Genomic DNA, 21,160 nt, shown 5'->3' on the forward strand with positions numbered 1-21,160 from the left:
GGTTTCGACGAACCGAAAATGAGCTTCAATGTCATTTCTTTAGTCAGATTCTTTAAGTGAAATATTTCCTTTCATTCAATCTATCGTTTTCATGAATCATTCTATGTGCACGGAAGAATCTGATTGGAAAAATACTCAAGCTTATATGCTCGCACCAACACTATGAAAAGGTTTTACGCTTGTTGTCATTATCAAACTGTCAGCATAAAAAAAATGTAACTTTTACTGATGTGGCTCAAGAAAAATGTAGTCCGTTTGTTAAATGCATAATATTCGGTTCGGGGTTCGTTTTGAATTTAAATCGGAGTGTTATCTATAGTGCGTTGGAGTTGCAGTTCAGTTTAGAATAAAGTACAGTATAGAGAAATCGCAAATCGGGAGAGAGCTGTGCAACAACTATTCGCATGATGGATGTCAAGTTATTTTGATACGTCGCTCAAATGGAGATCTAAGATAACTAATAGAAAAATCCGCTATTCAGTGTACCTATTTGCTAGGCAGAAACATCTACGAAATAATTCGACAACCTTGTTGACTCAGCTGGCTAATCTTTGAGCAGTTTGCTTTTTAAAAAAATCCCATCGTTTTGATAATCAGTTCGATTGTGTTTCCGTTTGGGTTAGGAACAGAAACGAATAATTCAATAACAAATTTTGTTATCATTTAACCATCATATTGTATATGATAATATTAGATATTAATAGTTTACACTGATGGATTTAAGAAAGGAACACGTTTCGGTACTGCTACCATTAAATAGCAGTGATACAGCATCTAGCTCGGGCACAAGGAAGAGTTTGAGAAGGGTTAGAATTGTTTATATGTTCGAGCGAATCGATTTAGGTTTATTTACTATAATATGATCGTATTTCAGCATTGGAATCAGCTGTCCCGATTCCAAAAGAATCTGGTCTACATCGTCCTAGCCGGGGTTTGCATATATCTGTTTTTCCTGATACCTTATGACGATGCCGCTAGCAGACAATCAAAGTCAGAAGAGCGACTGGAGCATATTCAGATAGCACCATTCAAAGATCGGGTAAGTGACGGTGTCCGTTGTCAGAAAAAAAATCTGTAAAATCTGTCTGTTTGTTTTCTACGTCCTGCACCACGCTTGTCGCAATCATTTTCTGGTTAAATACACTTCATCACGCCCCGCACCTGAACGTCTGATTTCACCCTACTCCTTGCAATGCAGCATGAAAATCTGGGTCAGCTTCATCTAGCGGAAGTACAACAAGAACGCGTAGAGAAGCGCATCTTACGCTCAACGGAGTCTGTTCCCGTGGAGGAAGTCAAACTTGTGGATGACAGTTTGAACCAGGATCGCGATCATTTCGTGGAAAGCAAAAACATAATAGATGAACCGCCTGTGGCAAAGTCGCGCGATCAGGAATCGCCTGGGGCCGAAGTGGCTACCGTGCGAAGCGTTCCCAGTCAACCCAAAGAGGTCGTGGATAATGAGGAGAATGTGCTCGAGGAGAATCGCAATAATGACGGGGCTAAAGATTTCAAGGTAGGTTCGATGCTTGAACGAAGTGTTGCTTTCGTTTGTCTTGCTTGGGTATTGGGCTAATGTTAAGTTGGGCTTGGGCAATCTAACTGAAAATACAATACAAAAATAAAATCATACTGTTGGAAATCATCCCAAAATATTCAAACTTAACAGTTACATTTTTCTTCCAGGGACCAACCAACGACAGGCAACGAGCAGTGGTTGATGCGTTCCTACACTCTTGGAAGGGCTACAAAGAGTACGCCTGGGGACATGACAATCTGAAGCCCATCTCGATGAGCTACTCGGACTGGTTCGGGCTGGGCTTGACCATTGTGGACGGTCTTGATACAATGTATATCATGGACCTGCAGGAAGAGTTCGATGAGTCACGTAACTGGGTTGAACAGTACCTGCGCTTCGACGTCAACCGTGACGTAAATCTGTTCGAGGTCACTATCCGGGTGCTGGGAGGGTTACTGAGTGCCTATCATCTAAGCGGCGACAAAATGTTTCTGAACAAAGCGCTTGATCTAGGCCAGCGGCTGCTGCCATGTTTTGACTCACCGTCGGGTATTCCTTATTCGGATGTCAACATCGACACAATGAAGGCACATCCTCCCAAGTGGTCGCCGGATAGCTCTACCAGTGAAGTAACAACGCTTCAACTGGAGTTCAGGGATTTGTCAAGGAGTACTCTGAATCCGGTGTTTGAAAATGTGCGTTTTTTTTATTTTAAAAATTTAGCAGCTTAACATTTCTTAATGTTTGTAGGCTGCTGCGAAGGTTAATGTTAAAGTACATGAATTAGAGAAGAACGAAGGATTAGTGCCAATTTTTATCAATGCCAACACAGGTCAATTTAGAAATTTTGCTACCATCTCTCTCGGTGCGAGAGCAGATTCCTATTACGAGTATTTGCTAAAGCAATGGCTCCAGACTGGAAGGAAAAACGATGATTTGTAAGTACCAATTTGCCCTCAACCTACAGCGATTTTTATCATTGTATTTTTTTTTTCTTAAATAACACAGTCTAATCGATGACTATCAAACCGCTATCCGGGGCGTGATCAATCAGCTTGTGCGAACCACACCAAAGGAGAAACATCTCTACATTGGCGAGCTAATCGGCGGTAAAACTTTCAAGCCGAAAATGGATCATCTCACCTGTTACCTACCGGGAACGTTGCTGCTCGGCTACAAAAACGGCATGCCGAAGACTCACCTAAAGTTAGCGACCGACCTGCTGGAAACGTGCTACCAGACGTACATGAAGCAACCGACCCAGCTGGCGCCGGAGATTTCCTACTTCAATCTGAACGGTGAATCGGAATATGACATCTACGTCAAAACCAACGATGCCCACAATTTGCTGCGACCGGAGTTCGTCGAGAGTTTATACTACTTTTATGCCATTACCGGGAACAAAACCTACCAGGATATGGGCTGGACGATCTTCGAAGCGTTCAACAAGTACACCAAGGTGAAGAACGGCTACACGTCCATTGGTAATGTTAAGAATCAACTCAACACCCGGCCGCGTGACATGATGGAAAGTTTCTGGCTGGGCGAGACGCTCAAGTACTTCTACTTGCTGTTCAGTGATGATCGATCGGAGATCGACCTAGACAAATATGTATTTAATACGGAAGCACATCCGCTGCCTATTCGACAGGAATAAACGACGGTAAATGGCCAAGCTAATCGTGATTAGCAGGGCCCCAATTGTAAAGTTTGTAGGATACTGATAACTTTTTGGGTAGTGTTAAATTGTTTCTTTCCATAAATAGAATTCTTTACCTAAATATCCATCGCATCAACTGGCGATAGATTCCATTTCCCATAGGCAACACAAGTTCAAAAACCTGCATACATAGCCATTGTTTAGTGCTAGTAAAGTATTGCGATAGACATACCAGTAAAAAGAAACAATATTCAGTGTAGAGATCCGTTTTTGCAATAGTACCTATCGTTAGCCAAACAAAACAATTTATTATCTCCGATTAGTCTTATCAGACAAAGAAAACATTTTCTTTCTTGAATTATTTATACTCTTTCCACTATTCGCGTAATAATCGAGTAGATAGTTACGGTAGACAGCATTGATAGATTGAAATATTGAATTTTTTTAATTCCTGTTAGAGGTAGATTGATAGAGAACTAGAACCTAGCGGAGTAAAACTAATTAACTTGTAATTTTAGATAATTCGCACATGGCAGGCTACAATGTGAGATAGTTTCTAAAACAGTCTAGTCACAAAATTTACTACGGCTACGGTGTCGAGCGGAGCCGGTAAAGCGCTGCTCGTCGGTAACGACGCCCAAACCAGGCGAAGGATTTGTTTAGTACTGTAAGGTATTTGATATTACAATCAATAAAGGTTTAGTCGTTGGCTGTCTTTTTAATATTTGTGATTTTATTTAATGGATTGATTTTGGAGTGCATTATCCGCTAGGTTTGGCATGACTTCGCTGATGGCGACCGGATGCTGCTCGAACAGCTTGAACCCTGTAAACTCGACATCGTGGTTCTGTAGAAAATCTGTCGCAGAGGAGACAAAGTTCGGAAGATATGTGGTGGAAATGGCCAGTTTAGTTTAGCTCAGGTAGAGCGGCGGCTCTACCAACGAACTGAGGACGGACTTGGTAGTGTAGACTCAACGATGAGAAGGATGCGTTCTACGTTAGGGTGTAGTTAACGGACAAGAGCTGCTCGCCACGGGACGTCAAGATCGTTCTCGGGGATATGAACGCCTATGTCGGTGGAGAAAAATGTATAGATTGGTATTCGAGTCCCATAGCCTGCGCTGACACGAACGGTAATGGACAACGATGTATGAACTTGGCAGCTTCTTGAGGTCTGGTGATTCTAAGAACCTTTTTCCTACGCAAAGATATCCACAACACCACCTGGAAATCACCTGACCAACGTACGATGAACCAGATTGACCACGTTCTCATAGATGGTCCCGCTTTAATTAACCGATAGTATTGAAACAAAAATAGGTGCGTGTATTTTAGTTATTTATTATTGAATTCAAGATCTTTTCTTACACAAATGTAGCATTTTCTTCATACTTTTAAGAAAAAAAAGGATAAAATTATTCGTCACGGTTTCGAAGGAATTCTCGAACTTTTCCTGTAATATGGCTCATTAGGAGACGCACACTTTCTTCGTTCTTCGTTTTGGCTATCTTATTCCACCAGGTATTCATCTGATTGATGTCTTTGACAATGACAATTGCCATGATTTTCCTCTTCATGATTGCCCAGTATTTCTCAATAGAGAAACTGGGGGCAATTGGGCGGGTCAAGGACTTTCGGATCAAAATGGACCCCTTTCTCTGCATACCATTCTTGAACGACAGTGCTGTAATGACAGCTTGCCAAATCTGGCCAAAACATCACGGGATGGTGGTGGGATCGAATGAATGGCAAAATTCGTTTTTGGAGACATTTCTTTTGGTACAGTTCCGACGTCCTTGTCTTATTTGTAACAAAAACTTTCGTTTTTCTGCTACAGCCGCAAATGCCCTGCCGAATCATAAATTTTCGTGCAAATTTGTCGGCAAAAACCAATTTAAAATTGCTTGGAACATCCCCCCGAGCCGTTGCCAAGTAAGATTTTTGATTTGGCATTTGCCTTGTCACAGATTTCATCGTCCATCAGAAGACACCCGTCGAACTTGATTAGCACCCGGTCGTACAGCTTTCGAGCACGGATTTTGGCCACACTAATCTGTTTTATGATTCGGATTGGCTATTTGCTAGCTCGATACGACTTGATTCCTTCCCGGAGTCGAATTCTCCTCACGATACTATGGGCAGCACCGAATTTTGGGTTGCCTCTTGAAGGTTTTCAAAATCTTACCACGCAGTTTCCGGTCGACAGTTCCATTCCGATGCACAAGCTCGTAATCCCAAGAATTAGAAGCCGCTGGTTTGGAATCTTACAAGATACCTATTCTTATGTAAAAAAAATGCAGGAAATCGATTGGCGATGGTTCCAGCGCAGACTTCGAGAAGTGACCCATTTTGCCCTATTTTCCCCAAAAATAATGTTAGAAGCTACAGTACTGGACAATATAAAGTACGCACCCGCTCTCATACTATATAACACGCGGTATCTTTTTTATTGTCAAACATATGAACTCGGTATATTTGGACAAATTGTAGCATTTTCAATGCTTTAAACGATTTATGTATCGTTAAATATAAACATTAGCTATTTTGATCAAGCTATTGTATAGTTCTAGAAAAAGTTAATTTTTAGTTGGTCATAATAAAGTACGCACTACTAATATAATGACTGCACAACGCCGCCGACTGCATACGAATAGTTTCCTCACCATCACACTGCAGCGAAGTGTCAAAACAAATTGTTTGTGATTGATTTTTCATTACTGGTGCGCGTTTTTATCTGGTACGATGGCAAAAAAGCAAATTCGTGAAGATATCTGTAAACTTTTCGTAAAAAATCGTAAGAAATGTTTGTCGAATAGAGAAATTGCTCGAAGATATGAAATTAGTGAGGCAGGAGTACAAAAAACATTGAAAAAACATGAGGAACTTGGAAGCGTGAAAGACCGGACTGAAAGAGAACGCCTCGACCGCTCACTCACAATCGAATCTAACACATAGGGTTAGGTGGGGCAAGACGGGTCACCTAAGGAAAGTACCCGATGCGTTTTTCTACGAATTCAATTTTAACCCGCTTGTCATTTATTTAGATGGAGTCACTAATAATCTCTTCCGCAAGAATCAACAAGTCCGAGTTTTCGAGGATTATATATTTTTTGTGAATACTTTTAAAAGACATGTTATTTTAAGCTCTCAAAAAGTACGGGGCAAGACGGGTCAAAATGCGGGGCAAAATAGGTCACAAAACAAAAAGCGATTTTTTTATCGAAACCCGTTATGAATTCTTTACAGAAACAAAAATTATTCATTGTTTCTGCAGAAAAACGGCTTATATATTTAAAAATTGGCGACAAAAATAAATAAAACGAAACAAAATAAAAATTAGGTATATCAGACAAAAAGTGAAATGTCTCAAAACTACCCAAGTAACATTTTTGTTGTATAATAGCTTATTAAACTATTGTACAGCTAATTCCCGTGGAACAAGTGCTTGATTCGCTATTACACAACAAAAATGTTACTTGGGTAACCTTTTGCCGCATTAACTGTTTTGAAGATAAAATATATGCCGGGCCAGCTAAAAACTAGTCACTTATTTAATAACAACAAAAAAGAAACTCAAAAATAAAGGTATATGGACAAACATAGGGTGCCACACAAGTCTTTTTCAATGTGACCCATCTTGCCCCTATTGAGCTGGTAGAACAAAATACATGTTTATTTAACACTTTTGTAGTATATAACAAATTTTGTTATCCTATGTGGTTTTAGAAATGATACAAGCGTACAGAAAACATATTGCTATTCTTTCTGCTGACGAAATATTGGATCTGCTTCGTTTTGTATCGTTTCATGTATCGCGTAAGAAATGCAGTTTTTACATTCAAAATTTTCTATCGAAAACGGTTATAAGATAAGTTACGAATTATGATGATTATAAAAGAGCATTACTTTAGGTAGTATATGAAAAAATCGTTGGCTTGGATTAAGCTAAAACTTTCATGTTAATGCAACTGACCTATCTTGCCCCGTGACCCGTCTTGCCTCACCTTACCCTACGTTCCTTGACATAATGGAATCTGGGGGGTGGGCAAAAGGAGGAAGTCTCTATCAAGCAGGGGAGGTCCAAATGAATAAAAGGGGTTGCGCTTCTCTTTCATTTAGATCGATTGGGGTTGCGCAAGTAGCTGGGAGGCAAGAAAGTGAGGAGGTGATTGGGGTTGGGCTTAGGGAGAAAGGAAGGGATATATGAAACAAAAGGCTTTATTTCGCATCCGCTATAGGGATTTTGAGAGAGCAAACAGATGCATTATTAGCCACGTGACTGGAGAGGGAATTGACTGGGAAGGAAGCTAACGGTGGGATACGAGGAACGTGAGTACGAATCAGCGCTGCCACAAATACAGATATTTGTGTGCATAAATTTGGGACCCATCAATTATTTTAGTTGCTGTGTTTTCTGGTTCAACTAATGTTTCTGAATTTTAAAGTACTCTATCAACTATTTATATTATTTGAAAGATTAGATCGAGAAAATAAAATACTCCAGAGAAAACGGCAGGGTTCCAAATTTATGCTTGCACACATATCTGTATAACCGGTACGCCTGATTCTTCATCAAGCTTGGCACAAATGTTTTTTGACACAGAAGAATCAGCGCAAAGGGGTTGACAAAAGGAGGAGGCGATCCTTTACAAGTGAGGAGGCACGCTCAAATGAGTAAAGGAATGTGTTTCTCTCAGTGGTGGGCACCGCTAACCGAAAATTTAGCGTCGCTAATCGCTAATCCACTGACCGAAAAAGTTAGCTCGCTAATCGAAAAACTCAGATTAGCGGGGGAATAGGGAGGGGGGAATGTTATACAAAAAAAAATGTCGGATATAGCCTAGCCTGAAGCAGTTTATTCAAGAAATAAGGAATCAATTTCAGTTAAAAACTATTCTTCATTTGACAAAAAATCGAATTGAAATAAAATAAGACAAATGTTAAAATATTGCCTCTCAGTTGTTTATTTGTTTATTTCCGTTTATTTGTTTATTTTATTGTGAAATTCAACTGACACAGTTGTCTTATTGAATAATATAGTCATAGTCATGCTTATAAAAAACTACTATTACATATTTTCTGTGCAAACTTATGTGAAGGTTCACCAAACTCAAAGAGGGTTTCAACTGTAGAGAAAGTTCGAATGCAGGCAGTTATTGGTTCGTTGCATCCAAAAGTTGTTCGATGAAAACTCGGCTGCAGTAGTCCGGTTGATCGGAGGGAGCGTTGCGACGCACGGAAGCTCAAAGCAGATAGAATTGTCGGTGAATCGATCTCGCCATTTAGGATCTTTGCTACACATACAGCTTGCTGAACCTTCCTACGCCGCTCGAGTGTTTGAAGACCCAGAAGACGACAACGTTCGGGATATGGTGGTAGATTTGCTGGATCACGCCAAGGTAAGTCTCGTAGCGCAAGCCGGACAAAACGTTTCTGCACCCGTTCCATACGCAGATTCCACGCCAGTTGATAAGGACACCAAACTATGCACGCATTTTCGATCAGTGGACGTACCAGGGAACAGTATAGCGCCTTCAGACAGTGGGGATCACTGAAATCACGGGCAATCTTTGCGATGAAGCCAAGCTGTCGGGAAGCCTTCGATATTGCAGTGGTGCGATGTAAATTGAACGTCAGCTTGGCATCAAGCAGTACTCCGAGGACATTGACTTGGTCGACTCTCGAAACTAGCTGTTCGTTTATTTGGTAGTTGAAGGAGATTGGACTAGCGATGCGATGGAAAGTCATTACGTGGCACTTCGGGATGCTGATGACCAGCCAGTTTTTCCTGCACCAGTCAGCGAACATATCCAAAAGCCCCTGAAGCCGCATACAATCATCTATAGAACGAACTGGTGAGTACAATTTCAAATCGTCAGCGTACATTAGCTTGCATCCAACTCCAAGCAGCGGGGCGATGTCGTTGATAAACAGTACAAACAGTAGAGGTCCCATGTTGCTGCCTTGGGGCACACCCGACAAATTAGTAAACCGGGAAGAGAAACAGGAGTTAAGCTGAACACGTAGAACTCTGCCGCATAAATAGGAACTGAGCCATTCGGTGAAATTCCGAGATGCGCCAAGCCGCGAGGTTTTCTGCAGTAGTATTTTATGGTCAATACGATCGAACGCTGCTTTTAGATCAGTATAGATCACATCGATTTGCGCTTTTTGTTCCATGTGGGAAATACAGGTGGACGTAAAATCCATAAGGTTCGTGCTTACGGAACGACCAGGCGTAAATCCGTGTTGGTCGCTGGAAATATAACATTTTGTTCTAGCAACGATAAAACTACTCACTACAATTTCAAATAATTTCGACGCAGCAGAAAGATTCGTAATGGAAAACAGGAAACATGAGTGACTGCTTCCAGATCGTCGGAAAAATTCCATCCTCGAACGATTTGTTGAATATGAGACACAAAGGCTCCACTAATGCCATAGCACAACGGGCAAAGACTACCGCTGGGATACCGTCAGGTCCAGGTAAACACGAACGCTTCAGTTTTTTTGCAGCTGACAGTATCATATCGGGAGTTATTTCAAACGTACTTATATCCACTAAGTCAACAGGAAAATCAGCAGCAGCGATAGTTGCCTCAGAATCAGAAGCCGATTGTTCAGCGAAAACGGAAACGAAAAATTTCGCGAACAACTCACAAAATTCTATAGTGGTTTTAGCTTCGGTTTCGTCGAGATAAACATTAGAAGGAATGGCGGAATGTTTACGTTTTGATTTAACAAAGTTCCAAAACCCTTTAGGATTTCTGCGGAGATCAATTTGAACCCGCATGACGTAGGATTTATACAGTGTTATATTTATACAGTTGTCATCGAGGTATGCTGTATGTTCGAATCTCGGCTGGGAGTGGCTGTTAGAGTCCATAGGATTGAGTCGGCGCGGCGAGAGTCGAGACAAGCTGACAACTTATCCTGAATGCCCTTCTAAATCGCTCTTGAGGGAGTGATTCGACGGGCAGATAACGAAACAAGAAGTTTGATTTTCAGTAAATGTAGCAAACTTCTTGGCTACGCGCTTTGATATTAAAGCCAGAGGTTTTGTCACGTCAGAGGTCATTTGCGCTAGATTGAAAGCGGAGGTTAGGAGGATTGGGCTTAAAATAAATGCGTCGAAGATACATGTACGGTAGAGGCTCAAACGAGACCAACGAACGTGCGCTTTTCGCGGACGGTAATTGTTGACAGCGACGGAACAAAAGTGGTAAATGAGTTCGTGTATGCAGATCCACCCAGTGACATATTCAAGTAGAACATTGAGCCTACTTCGCCCTTCGTAAAACGGTACGATCAAGAGGCATAAGCCGCCGTATGAAACTGACCATATACAAACCTGCTGCTAGACCGACAGTTTGTAGGAATTTGACAATGCGCACTGAGGGCATACGCACCCTTGTGGACGATATTTGGTGGAGTACAAGCTGAAAGCGAAGAGTGCATGAATCAAAGGCAACAGACACTTGGCAACAGACTTGGGGAGATTACTAACGGATTTGGCGACAGTCGGTGAACTACGCTGAACCGGACAATTCTATACAACAACATCACCGGCACCCAGAGCAGAGGGACTCAACGTGCGAGATAGCTCATCCAGGTCTAAAGCGACATTTTATATTTTTTGAAGTGGAAAACCTGCGATTTCAGAAACGCCTGGGAAATGGGCGACAAGTAACCCAAGGTCAAGTTGAATGAAGCCTTAAACAGCGCGAACCACCCCGGCTCTAAACTGGTGACGACGACGAGGAAGATCGTCCAACCAGCCCCGAAAAATTTCCTGTGCTCTAAGCCAGGGCTCGGCATCGTTGAGACAAATAAATGATGCTGGCTTTCTCTTACCTTCGCATCATAGATGAAGCGACTGGTTCCATTTGTTGAACGGTACGTTTCAGCAGAGCGTCAGCTCAAGTTGAAGGGACTGTTTCAAGTGACGACAACTGAAAGCCAGGCACGATTTGTCGATGTTGCCTAGGTCTCGGCCTAGGTTAAATATTATATGCGTTATAATGTAGGAAATGTTAGTGGGTTAAACCCCCAACCCCCTCGCTGCTACACCCATGCATTGATTACATTACGCCCACCATCCCCATTTACGCAACGGCGTCAAATATCTCTCCCACACCAAGTTCCCAAAGAAGGTCTTTCTGTATCTGACGATCAGTGAGAAGGGAATGTCCAAGCCAGAGCCACTGTTCTAAATATACATAAATATCTGTTGGAAATATGCAGCATGATGGACTTGCCAGAAGTTGCCGCCTGGAGGATGTTGTTTTTTGGCCGGTCTGGCCCATTGTGCCAAAAGATCACTGGAGTAGATAGACCGGCTAAGGCTAATCGTTGTACTGAATACCACCAACCCACCTAGCGTCATCCAGCAGCAAACAATAGAACTTATTTGCGCGAATAATTACGTGGCCAAAACGGAGAAGCCAGTTGATTACCAATTCCACGAAAGAGCTGAACAACATGCCGATATGTGTGACATTATTTCTGACCAATGCATAAAAACATGCATTTCCAATTTTCATGCAACTTTAGCGATTTAGCGATTAGCGAAGCTAACGGTTTCGCTAACGTACTCCAAATTTAGCGAAAGTGCTAACTCACTAATCAGAATTTAGCGTCGCTAATTACCGATTTAGCGAAATTGTGCCCAAAACTGTTCTCTTGCATCTGGACCGATAGTAGTTGTACAAGTGGCTAGATGGCAAGAGGGGATTTTTGAAAGGGTGGAATAGAATGGCAGCCCTGTAGTCAGGGGGGCAGTGGCCCAATTTCGACTCCAATTGGTTCATATGCAGATATTGCCGCTTAGTTCTACGATACATTGTAATATATTTAATATATTGTTGTTGTAAATGACAAAAAAAATATGTATAGGTACATATAAAATAGTAGGAATCAAAATAGGGCTTCCAAAAATTTAAATACCATTATAAAAAACTTGTGTTATCCGAAAAGGAAGAAAGAAGCCTCGGGCTTAAGCGTCTTTCTAAGACTTGACCTTTCTTTATCGTCTACTAGAGTTCAGGACAGTTACAGGGCTAGTGCACAAGGCTACTCATTCTTCCGAAAAGGAAGTATAAGCTCAAAAATTCGAACAAAATTGTTGCACATTCAAATTTCGCTAGTACTATTTTTATGGAATTGGTGTGTTTCTTTATTAGATTTTAACATGTTTACCGCTCGAAATTGAACTAGTTCCAAAAAAGACCTTTAGCTGATTCGATTAGTACCTGGGACTCACTCTTTCATGTCTCAATTAAGAAGTTTACTCGTGAAATGTCCTACAAAGAGGCTCAGCAAAGGGACATCAGTTAAAATTACTGCCGTGCCTCAATGAGGAAGTGAAAAGGATGAAAAAATCATTTCCAAAAAGTCGTAACATTTGGTGATTGAGTTTTTTTCCAATGTCCACAATATATCACATCCCTTGCTGCGTTTTTCGATACCATAATAATATATGTTGATGACATCCTAATGGGTCGTTATCCTTCACGGTAGATACGATGTATCGTATCCTGCCGTTACACATAAGCACAAAAAATATTGTTACTCCATGCGTTCATGGTTTTATGCGTCACAGAAAAAAAGGAAACAAACAAGAAAAACAACAGAAAAAGTTAAATCCGTGGGAAAACCAGACTATATTTAAATCTTTGATGAAAAAATATTACTGCTGTATTGATATAAGTACAAAGTATATAAGTACTTTGATCAATAAATCAGTAAATTGAAACACTCTAAGGATGTTTGACAATAAAGCCTGGTAATACAAAGGATATTAAAATCAAGACCAAATATACATTAATAAAAACATTTCGAGGATATTTGTGCACGCTAAGTGTATAGTCCTTACTCGTTATTACCGAACAACACACGTTTCGAAAAGTTTCTCACCGTCGTCCCGTTCGGGTTCGACTGTTTGACACAGTAAAAGTGACTAATCATAAACACATTTTTTTCCGAAGAAAAATCCGAAAAATCATCAAAGCCGGTTTGACGGATTTCAGCCATAAGTGTGTATTAATTAGAAAATAAAATCGAACATTAAAACGCGCTTAAGTGTCATCCGACATAGCACAGTGTGTCATAAAGTGAAGAGCCAGTGAAGCATTTCCTAACCTCATTTACCCCGTTTTTTTCCTCTGTCTCTCTGTCTCTCGTTGGGAGTCCTGATCTTGTCTATAAGGTGCAGCAGCTCATCGAAAAGATACCGATCGTGAAGCCAAACTGCGTGCATGCAGCGCGACATACGTATTCCGGCTGGAGGTTAAAAGTGTGGGAAAATCACTAACTTCCAGCACCGTTAGCTACCGTTATTTGACTGTGGATTGCGGTACGCACAGATTTATGATGTGCTTCCACTCAGTCCGGTATGTGTTCGAATTACTTCATAAGCTAGTGCTGGATTGAAAAAATATGTTGCCTATACCTACTTGCGTGGCGGCTGTTGGGCTTCTTCACGTCAGCGCGTCGTCCTTTTTAGTATTGTCTTCTTGCACGATGTGGGATTTACGCCTATGTTCCAGTGGATGATCTTCGCTGAATGACTAATGTCCTGAGCAACCTATTTTGACAAAGTGCATTGACTTCTGTGCGGGAGGAACACAATCCAGCTGGAACGGATAGCGTCAGCAGCAGCAGCAGCAGGTTGATTTCATCTTTCTCATTTCAATGATTTTTCTTCGGTTGATACATTCTCAGTTTGAAAATGGAACTACCTTGGCAAAATAATGTCAACATATGTAAATTGGCTCGCTACTCTCGCTCTGATAAACCCAACAATACCATGTGGCAGACACAGTTTTTTCATGGAAATGTCACTAAACTCATAAAAAGCCATCAAATTGTCGCATGCTACATCAGCCATTTCATTGCCATACATGACGTTTTTTTGGATGATGATCCAACGTACATTTGGCAGGACCTGGTCTGCACGAGCATAAAACTTAATGCTCACCCAGTGCGGTTTAGTGGATGATAAATGAGCATGCTTAGAAGACGCTTTGAAAAAAACTTAGACTTTAGACACTAAATCATCCCAAATTATTCGACAAATTTTTCGCATTGAAGCATTTCGTCCTCTGTGGATCACCACAGCAGGCGAATGTTGGCCAGCATGAAGCAGCTCGCAACACTGCCAGCAGCAATTGGATTGGCCGTTTTTTGCGATACTGGTTTACTATTGGTGTGACGGATGGCGGGCGGTTTGCTCTCGTGGAACAAGGCGAGCCATCGATGCCAGGCCCAGCATCATCGTTGAACGTTGAGCCCAAAGCGGTATTTATTTGTGCCTGGCCAGACATTCGACCGGCAACATGTGCGTGAGGGTCTTTGAATGTTAGTTTTGCAAACTACAGATTTTCTTTTCACTTTTTTTTCTGCAAGTGTTTTTCCGACGGAAAAAAAATAAGAGATACAATTCGTAACAAACATGTGCCCGTTGCAAAAAGGATCTTCTGGGCGACAGCTTCGAGTTGAGGATGAGCAACAGATGCAATCGAGATAAATGTTTTAATAGTCTGGAATTAGTGCGCAAAAACTGCGTTCATGTGGTCTGTACAGACGCAAAATGTTGATGCGATCGAGCATTTTAAGTAGACCAAACGCAAGATCTACACCAGCGAGTTTTCGTGTTTGTTTTCATTTCCCCCGTTAGTGCTCGGTTACAAAGTATGTGCATACATACCATTTTTACGAGCCGGTTTTACTACTTTTGGCACATGAATCAAATGGGCGTTTGAATCCGAAACAATCTGACAGCTTAAAGTTCTGTGTGGACAGTTGTGAGCATGCTTCAATTAGGCATGGTTGTAAAATTCAGGAAAATTTTTGGGGACGTCCCGCGCTGCCGAAATCGTGCATGGTTAATTGCACTTTTATTGCACTTTAATGGTACCGAATGGTGTGTGAATTGCGTACCCAACGAATGTGTGATACATTGTTGCTGAGGCGGTTTGGTTCAGTTTATTACGACCGAATGGTTTGAATCACACTGCAAGGATCAATCAGACATAAAATGAACGGTATCCGAAAGTGTTTGAATTACGAGCGATCCAGTCCGAAGAGTGGAGGCAGCGTGAAATCAGAGAAAATTAACTTTCCGAGCGACGGATCGTTTCACACATTATTGGCTTGCCGGGAAAGCGATGTTTAGCTACACATCATAACTTACCGATTGCGATGACGCCGCCAGTAGAAGGGAGCGGGGGGTAGGAAGACAAAATCGGTCACAAATTAGTAACTGTACCCGGAGTTCCATAAATTAGGTCAAAACATAATTGAAGTTGTTTTTTTTTCTAGAGGAAGAGTAATGCGGTGTGAAAATAATTACAATATATAACTTCTGGGAGTGAATCCTTCGAGTTGGCTTGTTACCGAACAGAGCAAACTGAATCAATGAGCTAGAAATTAGAATAGTTAGAAAGCATTAATTTTTTTATTTGGAATTTGGAGAATTGTCGGAGAACGTTTCCGATGATAATACTAGGTTAGTCTACATTATTTCGAATAAAACAGAGGCAATTCCTGCTGGATCGATGTCAGCTTACGACAGAGCCTCAGATGCTGACGAATTGTTGCAGTTTGTTGATTGCTCGATGACCGTTTGGTTGGTCTGTGACATTTGAGACTCGGAAGAGTTGTTCAAAGTGTTCAGCGCAACGGTGAAGTTTGTTCACACGGTCGGTCAAAAGCAAAATTTGGAGGCAAAAAATGCTCAAGGAAGCTTTACACTGATAATGTACAATCATTTCATTCTGAACAAGAATTTTATATACTTCATGATACTCTGCGATACAGTTTTAGCACTCGATTTCTACCAGGTTAGGGGCCGTGCACTAATTACGTAAGGCATAATGGGGGGAGGGGGTGTTTCGCGAAATCTTACAAAATCTTATTTGGGGGGGAGGGGGGTTTAATCATTTCTTACGTAAGATTTTCACACTCGAAAAAATTATGAAAAATTCACATTTTCAATAGTATGGGTTGCTTGTTACTAAAAATTTCAAATAGATAAGTTTTGAAGTGTCGAAATCCTTCATAGTGCAAGGAAAGGCACAGCAACCTGCTGAGTATTTTAGCCTTGCCCACTCAGGGAAACAACAGTTGGGCTACTTGTTCTTGAGCCATCTGATGTCATCGGTTTATGCTATCCAGCTTTCCACGAGCGATGAGGGTGACTGATGGGTAAAACTTTCTGAAGGGCACATCTCGGTTTTAACATTCAATGCAGGAGCGGTTACTGCGGTTACTATGGAAACCACTACGGTTGTTTGCTGGTTGAGTGGAAAAATGTAAACATTGTTTAGTTTTCGTAGACCAGCCGAAAAGGAATTTAGTTATACGGAAGCGCAGTTTTGTAACTATTCTTTGCTGAAATATTGTCACATTGACCCAATGCAAAGACTATTTCACAAAATGATAGCCAAGAAAGTACAAAAATTCGATTCTCTTCAACTAAATTCCTTTTCGGCTGGTCTGCGAAAACTAAACAATGTTTACCAATCACCAAACAACCGTAGTGGCTTCCATAGTAACCGCAGTAACCGCTCCTGCATTGAATGTCATAACCTAATTACGCCCTTCAGAAAGTTGTACCCATCAGCCGCCATTATCGCTCGTGGAAAGCTGGATTATTCCAACATATGTCGTTGCAATTGCTTATCTCAATCCCGCAAGGCAGCCGCAAATTCCCTTATGCTATCACGAGAAACATTTTTGTTTAAAAGTAGCTTATTCAACTAATGTATAGCTGTACCAATGGAACTAGTGCTAAACTACTATACAACAAAAATGTTTCTTGGGATGTATTGTTCTTCTGTTCCTATAGATCTTGAATGCCGCATGTGACCAGGGTCAGTATTTTGCTTCAAAGGAAACCGCGGTGATCATTACAGATCTGTACATTAGACGCAACGGAGTGCCAATTCCAACATAAGACCATGCCGCGTGTCATCTAGAAGAGGCAAAGAAGTTCTTTGTACGCTACTTGACGAGGACACGTGTTTAGACGATTTAGAGTGGATCAATGCGAATTAAGTGAACGCTAGTGAGTTTTTGAGCATACACCAACATTTATTGACAACCTCAATGCTGAAATACGTTCTGTTCGTGAGTGGCCCATAAAGGGATTTACAACAGATAATGGATATTGTTTTTTTTATTAATTTGTTTGAACTTTGGTTTTTATAAACTTGTTTAAACTTTGTTAACTGTTTCAATATTCTTTCAATGTATAACTTTTTAAATAAAACTTGAGTTTTGATGTTTCAAAAAATCTTACTAAGATTTTTTTATGGGGGGAGGGGGATTGGTCAAAATCTTACAAAATCTTATATAGGGGGGAGGGGGGGTTCAAAAATGAGGAAAAAGCCCTTACGTAATTATTGCACGGCCCCTTAACAATAATCTATGATTAACATTCCTAACGTTGGTTAGTTACAATTTACCGGAACTGAATGCGTGCAGTCAGTTAAACAACTTCGGAACCGCATTCGCTCTAATCCATTTCGTGTATTTCCGCAGATCAGTGTAAACCCCGGGCCAACCTTGTACGCCACAAGTATCGGTCCCAAACGAAACGACGCCCAGCAGTACCCAACCCTCCTGCCGATCACGAAGCATCAGACATGAACCGCTGTCACCGCGACAGGCATCCTTGCCCGGTTGTCCCCCTGCACACAGTTGACCGAAACCTAGCGTTTTCCTCTGCGTACGGTAGATCCTTCTACAGCTACGCTTATCAACGTAAGGCACATCGACTTTTTGCTTGACAGGACTCATTGCCATTGCTCCTAGCTGCTGCGTGACTGGAGGGAAGGATGATTTGCTAATTTGTATTTGCTAATCCTTCCACTTATGGAAGGAACTGTACTTACAGTAATCCGTTCGACCCCAACCGGCTACGGTAAACATTGTTCTTGCTCCTAGGGCAGCGATCAGAGTTTGTCGTGCCTCGTCGGGTAATTTGATCGGTTGAATGAAACTAGAAAGCGGTGGACTCGATTCCAGTTCCACAATCGCAAGATCATGGCGGTAGTTTCGGTCACCAACCCGGTAACTGGGATGAACTCGAATGCTCCTCGGCGGTATGTCAAATTTGCCTGGGCTACAGAGAAAGTGATGGTTTGCCAACACCATACAGTCGGGGTCACTGTTTACGTCGTATTCCCCGAGACGCACTAGCTTTCTGATCAGAGCAGGTTAACAGATAGTAAGTAGTGAAAATTTTAATATTTTGGTTTACACTTACAGTGGGCCTGCGATATCATATTGTGGACCTTTGACGCAGTGAGCTGCCGTAATCACAAAAGTGCTACTAATCAGCGATCCTCCGCAGTTATACTTCATTTGTTGTGAGTTCTCTGCAAATTTATTGGTTTATAATAACTTTCGAGTTTTTTTCTCATATATACTAACTGTGTTCATAAAGAAGCATTGCCATCCAAGGAAATTCCGGAAAATCAGCTATTGTACCTCCTAAAATGACATACACATCGGGTTTCGTCAATTCGGACCTGGTGGCGCCCGCCAGTACGGACAGTAAAATTATCGCTACTGCTTGTAGTTGTCGCATTTTGTCAACTGGCAGAACGCTGCCGTTCGGAGGTTTATGAAGATATAACTGAAGCAATGAGATAACTCGCGGAGATCAAATGTTTGTGCTTGCAAATACATGATAAACCATAGCCTTAGCGTTATCAGTAATAATTTTGATCTAATGAGGTGGGAATCCCCCATGATGGGGTTGATCTGGTGGAGTGATACACTTTTGGAGGTACCTACGTAAGAGTATATCCTACACGCAGGGTGTCATTCCATATAGTTCGAAAATATCGAGCACCAATAGTTCTTCCAGTTCTGAAAGACTTTTAATTGTTTTCAAACTAATCGGTTCATTAAAAAGCAACAATTTCGTGGCAATTATTACAACACTCTTTTTGAGGAGAATATTAACCACAAATCTCACTGTCGCTCCGCTAATGGTTTTAATTACGCGTGTTATACATCATATTCTAAACAGAAAAAAATCCAAATTGTTGGATTTTAGAAAACATTGGTTACAGTTTATATTTCAGCTCTATCAAAATCATAATGTTGTCCAGAGTGGCGCAGTTTTATTCTTACATCCTAAGTCCATCTCTGAGCAAACTTTGACAGTAGAAGTGATAGCTCTCCAAGTCGATTCTATAACATTAGCCCGAATACCACTAGCCTGAAAACCACTACCCCGAAAGCAACTAGCCCGAATGCAACACTGGCCCAAAAGTAACACTAGCCCGAATGCAACACTAACCCGAATGTCAGCACGAGTGTAACATTGAGTACTTCGTAACCGCAAGGTTGTAGAATCTATTTTGATGAGCGAAACTCAGTAGAATCAAAACCATTCTACTTAAGGATGGGATCATTCTCAGGTCACACATTATCAATCCTTCGTGCAGAATTTTATATTATCCTAATGATGCTTCTTATAGAGTTAATATACTGGTAAGAGGAGCTATTGAGAACGCACCAACCAAGGATGAGCCTCATGAGGCCTCGCCAGAGTTATACAATTGCATATGGAGACAATTAGAGGTAATCATTCTACCGAATACCAATATATAGTCAATAAATAATACGAATATGTATAGCAAAAATCTAACCAGTAACGATTCTTTTGGATGAATCAAACATTCGCAGCCCGACTACGCCTGCAATAATCTAGGAAACATTGTTATCTATAATGTCGCAGATTATATTTTTTTGTACATTTTGCCCTTAAGTCAAAATATTTACTTTTTTTTATAAAAATATGTCTGATTTCGTGAATGTTACTATTAGAAACGTATTATCAACTTTGATCGGCTGGCTGCGAAGTCTGTTGTATAAAAACGGTTAAGTTTTGCTTAAAAAAGTTAAGTTTTGAAACGAAGTGTAGCAGCCAGGCTTTGCTTTTGGATCAGTGTTGCGAAGCCCACACTCGTGTGGTCTGATTTCCTCACAGATGCGTACTCATTCTTTCGGACCCTCGCTCTTATTTATTCATGCACTGCAACGAGTTTTTGCGAGTCTGAGTTTAGCCAACAGCTACGGTCATCGCTCTCGTTCGTCGTTGAAGCCCGAGCTTCTGATACCGATTACTCGCGAGGGTTCGCACTCCCGCCCATGAATGGAATCGAAGGCGAAGATGACTAAGAAAAGAAAAAGTAATGCAAAATTTGTATCATAGTTCCCCACTAGCTTCACGGGCAGCTGATTGCTCATGAGTTTTTTGACTCGCGAATAAGTTATGCAGGAAGACAATGTGAGGATGTGCGTGCGCGAGTATGTGGGTAGCAGAATGTCTGTATACAGCAACGGCGGCTGTTTCTTTGACGATTGCGTGAGCGATGTAAGCGTTTAATACTATGCTTCTCATATTCTCTCGCGTGTGAGTAGGCATCGTTGACTTCTCGCTCGATTCGCAAACATTGCTTTCGGTTTTATTGAATCCAAAGAATACTTAGAAATAAGACATACAACAATAGTAATTTAACTGCTGTTATTAACTGTTATGTAAACTTTATTCGATAACTAGCCCCGCTCTAACGTCGCCGCTTTATATTTTACAAAAGTTAAAACGATGCGAGGACTAGGGAACTAACTAGAGGTCAGTAGTCCTAGGAAAACGAATAGACCCAAACAGATGGAGGACTGCCCCCCCCCCCCCCCCCCCCCCCGCAGTGGCCGGCGCTTCCGAACACTCGCCGTTGCCTACGACCGGCTCGCCCTGAATCATCTAGGAAACGTTTGCTACTAACATGATAAAAAGGTCCTATATATTATGATAAGCATAACTCATGTCTCGCTTAACCAAAATCAAAATTTCAAAAATTGCTGCGCTCGAAAATCAGTTAACTCTAGTCAAGTGATTGAAAGTGTAATAACAACACAGCAGAAATAATTCGTAACGATTTTGAATTGATAACAATTTTA

General features: G+C 41.3%; 2 protein-coding genes across 3 annotated transcripts; one reads left to right on the forward strand and one right to left on the reverse strand.

Annotated features, from left to right (window-relative positions):
• Window positions 1–213: 213 nt before the first annotated feature.
• On the forward strand, window positions 214–3,886 carry LOC128735394 (endoplasmic reticulum mannosyl-oligosaccharide 1,2-alpha-mannosidase). 2 transcript variants are annotated; one of them, XM_053829881.1, is made up of 6 exons: window positions 214–806; window positions 875–1,039; window positions 1,199–1,516; window positions 1,687–2,214; window positions 2,270–2,457; window positions 2,528–3,886. In XM_053829881.1, exons 1-6 carry the CDS (start codon window positions 714–716, stop codon window positions 3,174–3,176), a joined length of 1,941 nt encoding a protein of 646 aa, XP_053685856.1. In that variant the 5' UTR covers window positions 214–713; the 3' UTR covers window positions 3,177–3,886. The 2 variants fall into 2 exon arrangements, with proteins under 2 accessions (XP_053685856.1, XP_053685863.1); XM_053829888.1 differs by lacking the exon at window positions 1,199–1,516.
• Window positions 3,887–17,668: 13,782 nt separating this feature from the next.
• Window positions 17,669–18,776, reverse strand: LOC128736898 (CLIP domain-containing serine protease B8-like). Its single transcript, XM_053831402.1, has 4 exons — window positions 18,620–18,776; window positions 18,453–18,564; window positions 18,079–18,389; window positions 17,669–18,009 (listed from the first exon to the last, which is right to left on the reverse strand). Exons 1-4 carry the CDS (start codon window positions 18,774–18,776, stop codon window positions 17,669–17,671), a joined length of 921 nt encoding a protein of 306 aa, XP_053687377.1.
• Between the last annotated feature and the right edge of the window lie 2,384 nt (window positions 18,777–21,160).

The sequence above is a fragment of the Sabethes cyaneus genome, chromosome 1 (assembly GCF_943734655.1).
Source record: "Sabethes cyaneus chromosome 1, idSabCyanKW18_F2, whole genome shotgun sequence".
In the NCBI taxonomy this organism is placed as follows: domain Eukaryota; kingdom Metazoa; phylum Arthropoda; class Insecta; order Diptera; family Culicidae; genus Sabethes; species Sabethes cyaneus.